Source organism: Coptis chinensis, chromosome 1 (genome assembly GCF_015680905.1).
Source record: "Coptis chinensis isolate HL-2020 chromosome 1, ASM1568090v1, whole genome shotgun sequence".
Taxonomy (NCBI): domain Eukaryota; kingdom Viridiplantae; phylum Streptophyta; class Magnoliopsida; order Ranunculales; family Ranunculaceae; genus Coptis; species Coptis chinensis.
The window spans coordinates 5,551,566-5,568,283 of NC_141456.1; the positions used below are offsets into that span (position 1 = coordinate 5,551,566).

The following is a 16,718-nucleotide window of genomic DNA, read 5'->3' on the forward strand; positions in this document are numbered from 1 at the left end:
GTGCCCGTAGTCCCAAAGCCCATGAAAATTGCAACCCAGCCGAAAAACGTCACTTACAAGAACGTACTTAAGTTTTCTTAAAGGGCATTCTGGTCCAGTCTCTCACATTCAGTACATCTCTTTCCAAGCAAGAAGCCCTTCCTCTCTCGTGTTTTAGACATCATTTTCTTTTGTCTTGAACTCTTGTAAGTCGCTATTGGTTCTGAAATTTGTTCAACTGTTGGTTATGAACTTAAGAATGATGTTGAAATTCTGATTTTATGCGCTAGAAAAGTGAATATGATCTAAGAAATGATTCATATTTTGGAAATTGTATATTGCATGTTATGATGTTAAGGCGAGAGTCCATATGTGCAAGAATTATATTTGTTCTTAATTCATGATAACCAAAGTTTTTTTCTTGGTTAGGAGGTTAGAGGATTTTTTTTTTCCCGGTTTAGTTAGCTCTAGTGAAGTAATCTCTTCAAGTGAAGTGATATAAAGAATTTTTGACTTAGTAGTAATTTGTTTCCCAGTTTATATTGGTTAAACTTATCTTAAACCAATTTATTTTCTTCATGCCATCACTGCTCGAGAAAATATCAGCGAAAATGTTCTGAACTCTTATCGATGATTTAACATAAACAAGTGTAAAAACAATAATACTAATTGGTATAGACTACACAGACTAGAAAATAGGAAGTGTTTTTCCGAACTTATGATAGTGTTTTTGATTTCCAGCAATCGACACAAACAATAATTGATCATTTCAATGGTGGGCATGACCATTTCAATATAGCTGTGGATTCGTCCATCGTTGTCTTTGATGATCAATACGCATATGATGACAGAACCACCATTTAGACCCCAGGAGAAACTTCTCGAGAAGCAAAAATACTTCCAAAACATTCACAAACCCGTTTATCTTAAAGGGCCACTTGATATGATCATTTTTTTCAAATGTTCCGTAAAATCTGTTCTATTCCCACCTTCCTAACACCAAACTGTTGTGGTGTCGGGCAAAAGGATTAGGGAGCATAGATCATCTGGATGTTAAGACTCATGACCTTCCTCACACCAAACCAATCTGTTATAGGATGGCGCATGGCATTAGAAAAGGAATGAGAGAGGAAGTGTGTATCCTCCATTCCTCCTTATCCAGTTCTATAGTAACGTAGTATTAGGGAGCATAGATCATCTGGATGTTAAGACTCATATGAACCTTTTGTCTGGGAAGTTGTAACTGTTGATTAGCAGTTACTGTTGTTTGTGTAGTGTATAATATATAACAGGGCGGCATATAATATCGTGGTGAAAATAAAATAAATGTATATATAAATCTACTATTTCTTATCTAGCAGCTATTAAGCAAGAATTATTAATAGTATAATCTACCCTTCACTAAATTGTTTCATCCAGTATATGCTGGTTGCTGGTAATTCACTTTAAAATGTTTTATACTCTAGAGTCTAAAGCTGATGTGGGAGCGTGGGACTTCTGCCCCTACTTCTACTCTCACGGTTTCACTCTGATAAATTTAGTAATCGTCGCTTTTCGAGTTCACAATGACAATTTACCCCTGAATCTTAAAATGGTGTTGTGCTTTCATTTCATTACAGGTTGGAATCACATAAACTAATTAATATTATTAATCATTCTTGTTGTAAGGCGATAGATTGATGAATTCAAACAACTAATACCTTGAGTAACTTTCTGAGGCCCGATGCTGATAGTGGTTGTACTTGTCGTGATGAAAGCGAAGTAGCACTTGAGAAAATGAACACGGGCATAACTAAGAAAAATCAGTACCTATTCTATCTCTTTTTTTTTTTCTTTTTTTCCAGTGTTAGCTCGAAACAGGCCATACGGAACAACCCTTTCTGATTAAGTATCTGCAGAATGTCAAATCGAAAATTATGTTAAAGAAAACTGCAGTTAACAACTATCAATTGCAAACGTAACAAGTTCGAAAAGCCACCTGCTCGGTAGTAAAACTGTAAATAATGTACAGGGTTCGTTACATTGAATAAAGCCATGAAGCTGCTTAAATTCTTTTTTCTTTTTGTGTACTCTATTTATATAGTGCACTGAGGAACATCCTGTACGTGTCTCCCCACAGAATCGAAAGTGGGCACTTACACTGTCATCTAATCAGCATAGTATAGGGGCTATCGAGACCGAATATTCCCCACGCCACTGGAGCGCAATTAGACCACTTATATACCCAGAAGTTAATTAGGTTTCTGCTTCTTTGGTGGACCCATGCTGCCAGGCTCAGCTTTTCGCTTGATCCCTAAGAAATGCTCAACCTGGAAGATGGAATTATTGAAAGACATAAGTGAGGAAGTTGTAAACGTCATTTACAAAAAAATGAGAAGAAAAATTAGATAAATGTCTCAGCTATTTGGTCATCTAATTAAGTAAGAGCGAAAATCAAGAACAAGTTAACGGATAGAATTATGCCTGGATATATGTTGGGCAAGTAAGCTTGATATCTTGCAATATTTGCATAGGGATTACATGTGACAATGTAATGCATGTAGAGATGTAGGGAGTAGAAGAAAAAATGAAAAACAAGAAGAAAATTAAGTTGACTTACCTTCCTATCACCAAGCATCGGCGTTAACCCCCCTGGAAGATCTTCAACAGTCGCATATCCACTTCTAGGATCACTGTTTTGCCTGAAATTATGAGGGAGTAAGTTCAGTGACTGCTCTGCATAATACAGTGTGAGAAAGCAGGGAGGGGAGTGAGATCAAATGGAGAAGGGGTGGGGTTTACTACTGAGGGAAGTCCAAATAATATATCTATGATGCATTAGCAGTTTGCAATGCTCAAAATGTCATAATGTAAGGGGCTGATCTGAAGGCTCATCAAAATTGCCTAAATGAAACATGACAGCATGACAAAGACCTCCAACAGTTGCAAGCTATGCTACATGGACACGCCATATTTTGAAAATAATACGAGTCGGATACGTATCCAAATGTCCATGCCGGTAACATATTGTACGTGATAAACCTCAATTTTTAATATTTTGTCATGTCAGACACACCTACCGTGTGTCAATGTAACTTAAGGTTGCAAGAGATCATTTACCATTATCATTCACATATTCAGTCTGACCCTTTATAGATTATCTATTGGAGCCGTCAAATGAGGTTCAAGTAGCATTTCGTTCTCTTAGCTTCTTTTCAGTTTATACGAGAAATTTGTGTTTCTTTTTCATAAAGGAATGTTATATTTGTCTCTCCTCTCCCCCCCCCCCCCCCCCTTCTGTTTCCTTTTTGGATAATTCAAGCAATTCTCAAAATATAGAAGTTATATAATGTCTACTGAAGCAGAAAATACCCTTGCGTGTCTTTCCCACTGAGCAGAATATATGGTGTCTGCATCCGAGCTTGGGCTTCCCTCATCCTCTCCACCGAAAGTGATGGTGTGTCAGAATTCTTCATCTGCTTCAATTTCTTTTCTTCTTCGTATTGCTTCATACGCTTTTCAAGCTTTGTTTTGCCTGGACCCTTCCCATGAAATTTATGAGAAATCAACCGAAAAGCCTCTTTCGGAGTCATCTATAAAGAATCAAACAAAGGAACAGTATCAACAACAATATGGAAAGGCAAACAACTACATGATGATTACAAAATCTTGTGAAAAATGATAATATGGGATGCTCCCATATACAGCAGTTAAGAGTTCTATAAATGGCATGCATGCATGCATAGTGCAGAGTGAGATCTAATAGTCTCGATTTCCAACAGCTAGGTCCAAATCTATGTTGCATGGACGCGGACACAGACGCGGCGACTTGGTTATCAAAAAGGTAGGACGCGGAAATTAATTAATATTTATAATTTTATTTTATATAATTTGAACATAAAAAACTAAATTAAATGTATCAACATTCATAAATTCAAAACTATTAAAGATAAATAGCCACAAAATTAAGTTTAATATATCCTAATCAAACTTTAAAAACATGTCATAAGTCTTAACAAAACAAAAAATGAAAAAAATGAGTTTTTTAATATTATTTTGATTTATTTTTAATTTTTTTGGGTCAAAATCTGCATCCTGACCATGTTGACCGCGTCTTGACCCGCGTCCGTGTCCGCATCCGACGCAGACACAGCCCATTGGTAGGTGCATCTGTGCTTTAGAGGTCCAAATTATACCCAATGTAGAAGAGAAATTCGTGTTTCAAGGACACTATTTAGTTTATCCTGACCGACGGCAACCAAAATAAAACTAAAAAGGTATTTCTACCATATTTTCAAATAGGCACAGAGTTTCCGAGACTTTGTCCATTGAGTGTTCCAATAATGAGTTTTACTTGGACTACAATCACTCGTGTCCGAGGTCAACCTAAATATTATAATGGTATGCACATGCAGAGTTAAAGCAACATGAAACATTGGGAACAGAAAACTTACAACTCGGCCAAACTCATCCAATCTCTCAATATTTATCTCCTTCGGCCCATCACTTTCATGTATACCAACAAGCTTGCTCTTTTTCTTATCCATGTTTCTGCCACCCCACTCCACAGTCTCCTTGAGTGTTCCCCGCTCTTGAAGCAGCTTAAGTGCACCTGACAGTCCTTTCCCAACCGCAACTTCATGGAGATTCTCATCTGGAACAAATTCCACTTCTTCAAGTACAGGAAGTTCGCCTTTTACTAGTATCATTTAACTCTGTCGAACTACCAGATTCATCTTTTACTTCCTGATCCGAGGGCTTTAACATTTCATCTTCATCCATATCTTCACCCTCAGGCTTATGCGTTTCTGGTTGAGAAAGCCAATTGTATAGATGTGAGTATGCTAGTATAGGCCTTGAAAACACAAGTTAAGTGACTAAAACATTGAATTTAAATCATCTTACATTTCTTATTAGCAGAAGCCATTCTAAACTGATCCCTAAACTCTTAAATTCCCCTCTCAAGGTGAAGGTGGGAAGTGATCCCAAGACCTTAAGTGTCCAACCGCCAAACGCTTAACCAGAAGGTCACTAAAGAATTTAAATTGGTATAAGCCTTGGAATTATGAAATTTAGAGTAACATCTTTCCCCAACAACCCCAAGTATAATAGTTAGAAATATAATAAATTAGATGCGATAGTTTGATAACTTTATCCCTTCTTAGTCACTAATAAATGGCTGGTAATCTGTGATATACTTAGGAGATAGTGTGCCACTAACATTATAAGCTTATTTCTGAAGGGAAGGTAGGCAGGGAGTAACACCTACAGTTTAAATTCTGAATGTGCTAATACGTAAGGATATAACAGACTAATCTGATTAATTACGATAAACCATGCATCAACTTGAAGCACTAAACGTAATGTAAAATGGACTGTTACTTTAGTTCTAGCTCAGATTTTGTGAGTCAGCCAACCATAGAGCGGGAAGACTAGACTAAGAACAAGTACAGCTAGATGCTGGCTCGCTGGCTGGCCTTGTGCTATAGCTGCTATATCACAGTAGGCTCAACCAATGGAGCACTGCCCTTGATTTGATCTAAAACTTGCTAATGGCTGATGGATGATGATCTTGTTAGTGTCAATAAAAGTGTTGCCAATTGAGATTCCTCAAAAACTCATCTCATGTGTAAATAGTGAACCACAGCATAATTACAGTCTGTAAATTAGAAGAGTAGATATGATGCATAATAATGACAAAACAGATAATTACCTTCATTAAGTTGAAGACCCCCAACAAATTCCTCCATTTCTGTGAAGACAAGTGTGTTCTCTTGTGTCTCCCTGGATAAGGGTGTGTGGGTGTCTGCTGATTGAATTTTAATGCTAAGAGCCAAGGAGGCAACTGCCTGGGGACCAGATGTCACTCCATCATCGCGCTTCTTTAAAGCTATCCTCCTAGCTTTCTCTAATGACTTGTACAAATCCTCATCTTCATCTCCAAAAACAGGACTTTCATCTCCCTCCACTTGAGTGGTTGACCCTAAATCTTGTTTAAGTGCTTTAGACGCCTCTTCAGCTTTAGCATAAGCTGATTGGTAAGCATTACTTCTCATCTGTACCTCGGATCTCTGTAGTTCCTCTTTGGCCGTTTGCCTCTTCCCATCTTTCCTGGAACCAAGATCCCCAACACCCAGTCCAGCTGAAACGGCTTCTGCTTCAAGGGCGTCTAAATCTAGCTTGTCTCTCTTCCTTAAAGATTTCTTTTTCTTGGGCTTTTTAAATTGAAGCATCTCCTCATGGGTGTAGAAATCTGATGATATCTTTGTAGATGAAGTAAGATCATCAAACCCACGTTTTGTGGAAACTCCCTGTATCCTTTTGCGAAGCTGAAAACAAAAAGTACTTCTTTTCAGGAAAACATAACTAGGTGACAAGTCGTGTGTATAAAAGATGAGAAAAAGGCTGAGAGTTACCTCCTCCAGTTTCTTCTCTGCCTCACCAGTAAAGCGTCCACTTTCATCTAGAGTTACACCCTTCAATATGTAACGATTTTTAATTTAATTTATTTTTTTAGAAAAATAAAATAAACTCAGAAATTAGACACATCCAACTACAATGAGGACTTACTTCATTTTCAACAGGATCGTCATACTGTGGGAGCATCTTCTTCTCAGCTTCAGCTTCCTCACTAAACCTAATAGACAAAGGTAAAAGTTCATTTAAAGTTTTATTATATCCAATGAGTATCATATATAGTATCACTCTTACTTGTCATCATAAATCCCAGTCTTTTTCTTTGCAGCCTTGTAGGCCTCATCGCGCTGCTTCTGCTGTCCAATCTCAACATTTTCAAGCATATCAACCTCTGAAACAAAACACGTCTATTCAGTTTCCGGAAATATAAGACATGTCGACAAACAGAACATTATGAAAATGTAAATCAATTTAAGGATGCAATTCAAAAAAGAACATTACCATCGTTAATATCACCGTCAGCTAGTATACTCTGATCTTTAAGAGTTAAAACAACTGCTCCCCCTTCAATCACTTTATCAAGACCATGAAGAACTTTAACTCCAGCAAGATCCTCTGCCAGAGATACAGAAAATGTCAAAATATGATAAGTTCAAGCCATACCGAAGAAGTAATGCAAGCCCCAGTTACAAACTCATATACTATCTTAGAACCTGCAATCTGAAAGTAGATTTTGGAAAGGGTTAGTTAGTGTTAGATGAGCCAACTAGGATTCTCCCCCAAATACACACAAAAAAAAACACGGTCAACCCAAGTTGACTTTTTTTTTGTGTACTTGGGGGGGAGACCCTAATTTCCCCATCTATTAGGGGGGTAATACTAGTTAACCCTTATGGAAATTGATAAGACAATATATATTTTGTACTTGGCCCAATTTTGTGTCAAAACCTGTTTAGAGTCTCTCTAGGAGTATCAGAATCTTCTGATTACCAACAAAAGTCCGAAAGATACAACTAGGTTTGGTCAGGAACAAAGCTTTACATTAGCCACTCTGGAACAAACTAACACGAGTTAAAGCCCTGGATTAATATAAAAAGTGAGAGAAATCGTTTGATACATATTCTGAAATGAGCCTATTGTCATTTTAGTTTACATGGACAAACCATGTTTTAAAAATGATGCATGTCAGATACGTATGCACGTGTCCGTGTCGGACACACCAAGGACACATTTTTTTTGGTCGGCACCACCAAGGACAGATTGTATGTGACATACCTCAATTTTTAATATTTTGCCGTGTTAGACACTTCTTATTCATGTCAGATATGGACACACATATCCGTGTCAATGTAACTTAGTGTAGATATCAAAATGTGGAAAAGAAAGAAACTAGATTCCCAACACCCAAAAGAAAAGGTCTAACTAAAGTTGGAATGGTCCTGACTTATAAAGACTGGCCTCAATCTTAATTTTTCCTATCAAAAAAATTGGACAATCCAATATTAGGCTGGGGAGGTCGTGATGTTTTTTGGTCACTTCAAGGTAAACTAGACCAGTCCAAAACCAAATCAACTGCAAGAAAAACTTTTAATACCCAATTCTGAATTTTAAGAAGGGTTTTTGTGATTATCTTTTTATGATTTTTTTTAAAAAAACAAATATAGACATTTAACTCGATCTTACTATACAAGGCCCTGGTGTAAGAAACTTAATCTTTCAATCAGGAACTGTTTTTTGGTAAGTTTTCTTCTTCATTGAGAGGGAATCTAACCTCTAAAATGTGTCTCCATTTCAGTGTGATCTGAAGCTTAGGAGTAGAGAAGGAGATTCATCAGAGGCGGATTGACAGAGTTGCAACAAAAGCATCAACTGCTCATACGACGATCACGGATTGGTCACTCTGTAAGTTCTCCTTATAAACAGCCAATACGTGCAGTCTCCTAAGATTCGTAGTCTAGATTCTCTATCTCTTGTTAAGTGGTGTCATCTAAATAATCCCAAAAAAAAAAACACAGTCCACCTATATGAGATCTACAAAGGCTACACTTCCAAATAGTGACACTAATTGAACAGACCAATTGATTCTTAAAAAATATATAAATAGAAAGATCCTGATCAGATGGGTGGTACTAGAAAGATTCTTAGTCGGCAGAGGACCTTCATATATTTTTCTATTATTGGTATGAGGTTTGGTCGCATCCAAATTCTCTGAATTGAAGGTCCACAAACTCACATGAGAAGTATCAATAATAATAATAATAATAATAATAATATAGTAATAATAAAAGGATAAATACATACTGATAGTATGCATAGCTGGCTCCTCGTCTTCACTTTCTCCAAGAACAATATTATCCTGTAAAGAGTTGAATCAATGTCAATTAAAACGACATTCTGCAAATAAACATTAAGAAATAAAGAAAAAGTAACCTCACAGAATACAGATGACACAAACTAACCTGCTCTTCAAAAACCTTAGAGCGTCGCAAAGCTTTCTCCTTTTCAGTATTTACTTTCTCTTCAAGCTTGCGGCTCTTATTAACCCATGAAAGAACCTCAGAAACACCTTCAGACTTTTGTTTCAATCTTTCTTCTTTCATTCTGCAAAAAGAACTCATAAGAATTATATTCATAAACTAAGTATTTATTTGCCTTAAGAACAAGTTATTAAAGAAGGAAAATAACAAACGGTAGGCTGAGGATGACAAAATAGAAAGATAAAATGTAAAGAAAAGTTCCAATATCTCTTAAATCAATAAAACTATATTTGATTCCAGTTTGCAAAACATTACGCAACAATCATACGAGAAGCAATTGGTGCAATTAGTGATAAAATTTCAGACATGAATATACAGGATACCTGCAAGTAAAAATGGAAATGGTGGTCGTAGAATAGTGATGCATTCAAACCAAAGTGTTTGATGCTCGAAACAACAATTCAACGATAACCAATTAGTCATGGAAAATTTTACACCTCTGAAACTTCAAAAGAAAATAAAAGGACTAGAGAACACACTGAATGGACCCCATAACAGATGCCTTAAGGGTTGACAACTTTATTAGGATGATCTCCACACAATAAATTTCAAGAAATCAGCTTGTGCTACCACCTCCGACCTTATGAAATGGTGCTTTTCAAGTCTAAGTAACCAGGGCATAGAGAGGTTGTGGAGGTAAGAACGAAGTAAGAGCACTAGAGCATCTTACTTGAGAAGTTCCCAACATTCAGAGCGCCACCAAAGCGCCTACACAGAAAACTTAGGGCCTCAGGAGAGACCAGCTTCTTGGACAGCGAAATTGATAAATTTCTACATGATTTTATAAATAAATACACGTATTTATAGAGATCATGAAATAGTAACAAACAAAAACAACATTACCTAGTTATAATCCTATATTTATCATATATTTTACCAAAGATTCTAGTTGTCGGTTAAGAATATTGAATATTGCTTACCTAGATATTCTTATTGCAATAATTGGGAAGTCAAACATTTTAGGGGTTGATAACTTTTAAATTCTTACGCATAGAGTTTGAAGTCGGAAACCATTGAGTACTTGTTGATAGGATAGGACAACCAAATCAAAACATTACAAGAGGCTTTTGATGGTACATGCTTCATACCACTACAAAGGTAGAGTATCGTACCATGCAAGAAAGGTCTTAGTAAAATCAAAGTTCTGTTATTCCTAAATTGGAGAGTGCACTTTACAAAGTGAGAATATTCTGTTTTCAAGCGCTTTTGCAAAAAAAGCGTCAGGTCGCACTTTCGGAGCACATAAGGTACTTCTCATAAAAGTATTGGCTAGTGGTTACTAAGGCTCCGGTTTACGAGAACAGCCCTTAATTTTCAAGATCTCAAATCGTTCTTCGACATGATCAGATATATTAAAATGATCTGTTTTACATGATACTGATCTTCACAGTGGGGATATCACCTACATATGGGAACCAATTCAATAGATCTACAGTTCTAATTCTAAATAATCTGGCAATTTACCTCTGTATAAAACATGATAATGATATGGTTCAGCTACAAGATTAATCTCTCTATCAAGACATACATGTAAAAATGAAGGAAAGTGTATGCATAAACAGTTTTTTCTAAAGGGTCGCGTGTACAAGATACCCTGAAACGAGTTCACGTGAGCTTATAAATTTTCATGGCACACTCAAAATGTATGTTTCCTAGGGTAGAGCTTAAGATTTATATAAGTTGCTGAAAGAATATTCTTACTTAACAGTAAAGCACAAAGGAATAACTAATGGGACTTACTTTCGGATCCGTTGTTCAATCTCTGAAGTTGATGCTTGTGGCACACCTGAAGTGACCTCATTCTTCTGTTTATGCTCATTCTTAATAATGTCATGCCCATGATCATCCATACCCTTGCCATCCTCTTCATCATATTGGACTAGTTCATGACCTCGATCACGGTTTTTCCCACTTGATTTGTCTCTCTCTTTATTAGATCTCTCATCCTCTTCATCCGTCTCCCTATCCTTTCCCTTACTCTTCTCTCTCTCTTGATCTTTATGCTTCTCTCTGTCTCTATCCTTCAACCTATCACGTTCCTTATCCTTTTCCTTTCTGTCTCGCCCTCTGTCCTTGTCTAAATCTCTATCTCTATCACGGTCCTTGTCCCTTCCTCTATCTTTATGATCTCTCTCCCTTTCACGGTATCTATCTCTATGTCTTTCCTTCTCACGGTCCTCCGAATCTTCCCTCTTATCCCTACTAGAAACTCTTCGTTCCTTGTCTAAATCTTTATACGAATCCTTCTCCCTTTCTTTCAATGCATCACTAGACTTTCCACGATCACGTTCCTTGTCTTCTCTTCTACTCTTCTTGTGTTCCTTTCCCATATTATATAAGTGCCAGAATAACTGTAAATGTAACAAATAAATAAATTACTTTGCAGCTAAAAACATACAATTTTTAATCTTTATAAATCATGTAAAGCTAATAACAATGTTAATTAGAACTCGTAAAACTAATTCAATCGTAAATATAATACAAATACAAATAACTCACGTGGAAATGTCACGTTGCTGCTGGTGGATGTTGTGTATATCGACGGAGCAAAATTGATTCAACGTTGCGCAAGAAAGCCCTAAAAAATTGTGTTTTGGCGGGTCAGTTTTATCAGTCTCCACACTTGGGTTTTGTTTTCCTTGGGCCTGGCCCAACTGGACCCAACCCGGAATCTTTGTTCAAAGTTTCGGGTACATCTTGATACGCAATTAATTAACAACTAGGTTTCTCGAAAGTAGCCAGTGCACACAGATAGATTTTTTATTGATCTAATGAGCATGGGCCAGGCCTTGAGTGTTTCAGCATGGTTATCCAAACGACGGACCTAAATGAACATGTATTTCGAAAGTTGTTGCCATTTCAAGTTTTCAACCAATTACTCCCACAATGTGAGATTGTGAATGTTCAGTTTTGAATTTTGATGATATTTATATTCATTTAGACTGGTTTATTTATAACTTTATGTACATAAAATCAGTCAAATAGGATATTGTAAGCTTTCTAACGAAGGTTTAACTATTGGTAAAGGTTGTACAAACTGGATACCACTAGATTTTTGTTCCACGAACGGGGACCGTTTTTATATAATTTTTTTCCATTTTATTATTATGTATAAAAAATCTTACTTCCAAACTATATTGAAATTCAGACAGTAAATTAAGTGATCAAAGTTCCCATCGCAAATAATTTGTTAGACTAAAAGAATGTTTTTTTGTATCAATGGGCAGTGTAAATCAGTTATGTAACTAAATATACACTTTACTAAACATTTAACGGATGCCGTTTTACTTAATTTATGTAAGGGAAGAAAAAATTAGTAAATACTTTGTTTTGTATAAAATGTGAAGTTAAAATATGAAGTGAACATGTTCCACTATAAAATCATTCCAATAGTTAAATTTTGAATTCAATGACTTTTCCAATTTGAGCGTGAGAGAAAGCATTCTTTTTTTTATTCAATGGGCATTATAGTGTATTAAGATGTCCAAAATTTGTGGTGTCTTTTAATTTTTTTGGTTTTTAATTGTTAGCCCATTAATATATATACTTAACACATTTTGTCACTTTAACCACTTGCAACTCTAATTTCCATACGTGTATTCTCGATAGTAAATTGGTTAACTTACTATATGGCTTTAACCACTTGCATCTCTAATTTCCATACGTGTATTATCGATAGCAAATTGGTTAACCTATTATATGGATTTATCTTAAGGGGAATTTTGACTTAACCCCCCAAAGTTTGGTAGAATTTTGACTAAACCCCCCATTTTTAAAATCATTTTAGTTTGCCCCCCACTCCGTCAATTTTGTGTGTAACAGACGTTGGTATTTTAGCTATTGACCATTTTACCCTTATGAAATAGACGTTGTATTGCCCCCCCACATTAACACGTTAAACCCAGCTTTGCAAAAACCCCCCAAAAGTTGTCATTATTTAATTCTTGCACTCTCTCTCTCTCATATTTTACATATTGGCCATTTTGCCCTTATGTTGGGTTTCCCGCCACATTAAAACGTAATACCCATTTGAGAAAACCACCCAAATATTGCCCTAATCTAATTCTTTCACTCTCTCTCTCTCGATCTCTGTATGCGGAGTACTTTAATTTAGTAATTGTTGGTAAGTCTCGTTTATCTACATTTAATTTAGTTTTGTTTAAAAAGATTATATTTTTGTTTCATTTTTTGTTCTCTCTCTTCTTTCCTAACACTTTTTTACAAAACTTTGAGAGCCTCAGAGTAGACATTCTTGTGTACACTTTTGGATAAGAGATGAAATGTTTATGTATCTAGATTGCTATATTGCTCTTCATCTTCTTTCTTTATCAATGTGGGGCTATCTTTTATGTGATTGTCCATACGCTGGTGCTGACTGGGCAGGGTGTCCTTATGGAGTGGTTACTGATTCTTTTTTGGTTCAAAGAAGTATCAAGATCCTCTATAGAAGCAGAGATCTGTAGCCTACACTGCTGCAGAAATGACATGGCTAAGGACCTTGTTAAAAGTGTATCTGTCAGATCCACCAATGCTTTAGGGTGACAACTCGAGTGCTATGACACTATCTCTAAACCCTGTGTTTCATGCGTGTACAACTGTGTCTGAGCTGTATTTGTAACAAACTATACTGATTCTCTAAGAATAAGCAATGTAAGTTTTCTGTTGCAGGAGAATAAAACAATTTCAGTAGAATGGCACAAGGGAAAACAACGAGAACATTCATAATCCAATCAGAAATCAAATAAAACAGAGTTTTGCAGGTATCCATTCTCCTATCAAACCCTAGTGTAGAATAATAGAGAGAGGAGTGAGTACTGAACCATGTTTACACAGTCTCACTCACAACAAACTAATTACTCTCACCAAAAAGTTCTTCTCTTTTCATCATTTTTTCCTCAAAACTTAAACAAGAATCAGGTGAATCATCATCCAAACTTCCTATTTCCAACACTTCATCTTCCTGCTCATCTCTTGTAACATTCACAACTTTGAACTCCGAGGAACCAAAGTACTAGTACCCGATGATCTAAGAACCCAGAAACGACTTTGATTATTCAAGCGTAACCCTCTCAACTAAAATTCTAGTCATCTTAAATTTCCAACTCAACCCCTCAAAATTGTCCTTCAAATACCCAAATGCTTATCACGTGCTCTAGCTTTAGGTATAGTGAAACCAATACCAAAGCTAAAAGATTTCACAATTTTTTGCTCTTCCTCAAATATCAATCTCTGCATCCCCCTAACAATTCTCATGAGACCACACAACACTCAAATAATTTCTATATCCTCAAAACTCACCAATAAATATACCTGTTTTTTTTAATACTGAACTCAAACCTTGGAACCCAACCTATTAAAAAACCATTTAAAGTAATAAATTTTCATTCTTTTACACAATTACCCTTACAATTTATTCAAAAAAAAAATGATATAGTGTTGTAATTTTTTCATCGTATGTTTTTTTAGACTTTTTTGGTTGTTATCCAAGTGGTTTCAACTTTCAAGTAAATAAAAACATGAAAACTTCATGTTGTAGAAAGATCCTGCTCCCTCCTTGGTCCAATTGTTTAACTAAAAACATTTCCTCGCTATTTATCATGTGTTCGAATTCAAATTGATCAACATTTATAACACTAGAAGAATTGAACAAAATAAAAAATTGAATAACAAATAGAACAAGGATATTACTTTAAAGTTTTGAAGAAAGAAAGACAAGCAAAACATTTATACGTATTACGTAAAGAAAAAAAATATTATATATTCATATATCAAATGCTTAAGAAATTTGGAAAATCCATAATTCAATGTTCTAGAAGTTACCGAAAATTCGTTGGAAATTTTAATGGTACGTTTGCCTACAACTAGGTCAACATCTATGTCCTCTGTAAGACTGTAGCCATTATGGTAAAATAAACAACTCTATGACAATCAACCAAAGCAACGTGTCACCTATATAAAAGGCTTCCAATATATGAAAAACAGGAACAATATTATAGATGTCGGGTAAGAAATATAAGTTATTGTGATCAGAAATGACATTTATAGGTTTAGATAACCTATCAAAATAAAAATCACGGAAACAAACAAATTCTTGACTTTCAAACATGCCATCCTCCTGGATGAAAACAAAGGAAAAAAAGGACTATGAATGAAACCATCTCATATACTAACAAAGATGAGACCTTTAAACTAATTGTCATATCCTACCACTGTATTCAAACCTTCTGTTAAACGATGGAACACTAGGTCGAAGTAATTAGCCAATTACATCAACAAAATGTAAGTAAGAAGCTGTACATTTTAAGACCAGAGAACACCAAACCCAAATACGGCAGAACTAATTCTAGTGGCATCAACAAAGAACAAACCAAAGACACCCAACAGAGAGAAAATAGATCAATTCAATATAAAAATAGTTCCTCTACTTAAAAACACAACTTTCCACTAATAAAACTAATACCCATCAATAATTAGTTATATTTCACGCAAAATTTTCACACAGGCTGGCTTACCAAAATGTTCTTCGAGATACTCCTTAGGATCAACCGGTTCTTCGTCCGCCCTAAAATTTTCAAAGATAATATACCAATCAGATCCATTATTAAATATGTAAAACAAAACATGGCCATCTCTTTCTTCCTTTTTTTCACATAGTTTGGTAAAATTTTAATAAATGAATAAATTTAATAAATGGAATGATAAAAAGATTGAGACATGGTAAGTGACGGAAGAATATCACGACCTCAGACTGGATGTGTTTTCTGTTGTGGACTGTATGAAGAAAAGGAAAAGAAAAATCGAAAATTAGTTTTGAGTGCGGTGATGAATTAGTTTTGAGGGGATGATAATTTTAGGGATGCGGCGGTGAGAGAGAGAGAGCGAGGAGAGAAAGAAATTTTCGTTTTTAACTCAATGATATTTCGTTTTTTTTCGTTTCGCTCTTTCGCGAAATTTTCAAAATTTTAATAAGTAACACTTCTCCAACGCTTTTTAAGCGTTAGCAATTAATTCCGGAAATTCAACTAAATAAAGTAGCGCTTTACAAGATTACCAACACTTATTTAGCGTTGGAAATTTACTAACAGTAAATAAGCGTTGCAAATCAAAAAAGGTGCGTGTTGCAAATCAAAAAAGGTGCGTGTTGCAAATATCATATTATGGTGTAGTGTCTTAAGAGGAATTTTGACTTAACCCCCCAAAGTTTGGTAGCATTTTGACTAAACCCCCCATTTTTAAAATCATTTTAGTTTGCCCCCCACTCCGTCAATTTTGTGTGTAACAGACGTTGGTATTTTAGCTATTGACCATTTTACCCTTATGAAATAGACGTTGTATTGCCCCCCACATTAACACGTTAAACCCAGCTTTGCAAAAACCCCCCAAAAGTTGCCATTATTTAATTCTTGCACTCTCTCTCTCTCATATTTTATATATTGACCATTTTGCCCTTATGTTGGGTTTCCCGCCACATTAAAACGTAATACCCATTTGAGAAAACCACCCAAATATTGCCCTAATCTAATTCTTTCACTCTCTCTCTCTCGATCTCTGTATGCGGAGTACTTTAATTTAGTAATTGTTGGTAAGTCTCGTTTATCTACATTTAATTTAGTTTTGTTTAAAAATATTATATTTTTGTTTCATTTTTTGCTCTCTCTCTCTCTCTCTGTTGTGTGTTTCTACCCTTTTATGTTTTTGGTTGGGTTGATTACTTGTAAGGGGAATTATCATTTTGTTGTATGCTGTAGTTTTAGAGAAAATGGTTGCTTTAAGGTATCGAGTTCTTAGATTGCATATTAATGGTGA

General features: G+C 35.6%; 1 protein-coding gene across 1 annotated transcript; it reads right to left on the bottom strand.

Moving 5' to 3' along the window:
• Positions 1-1,879: 1,879 nt before the first annotated feature.
• Positions 1,880-15,838, bottom strand: LOC147521610 (SART-1 family protein DOT2-like). Its single transcript, XM_086576660.1, is given in 16 exon segments — positions 1,880-2,288; positions 2,579-2,660; positions 3,331-3,551; positions 4,413-4,649; positions 4,651-4,766; positions 5,672-6,287; positions 6,375-6,434; positions 6,529-6,595; positions 6,670-6,766; positions 6,877-6,990; positions 8,677-8,731; positions 8,835-8,976; positions 10,653-11,263; positions 11,412-11,490; positions 15,425-15,474; positions 15,655-15,838. Coding segments are annotated over 13 exon segments (2,475 nt in total). The 5' UTR covers positions 11,243-11,263; positions 11,412-11,490; positions 15,425-15,474; positions 15,655-15,838; the 3' UTR covers positions 1,880-2,210.
• Positions 15,839-16,718: the final 880 nt, after the last annotated feature.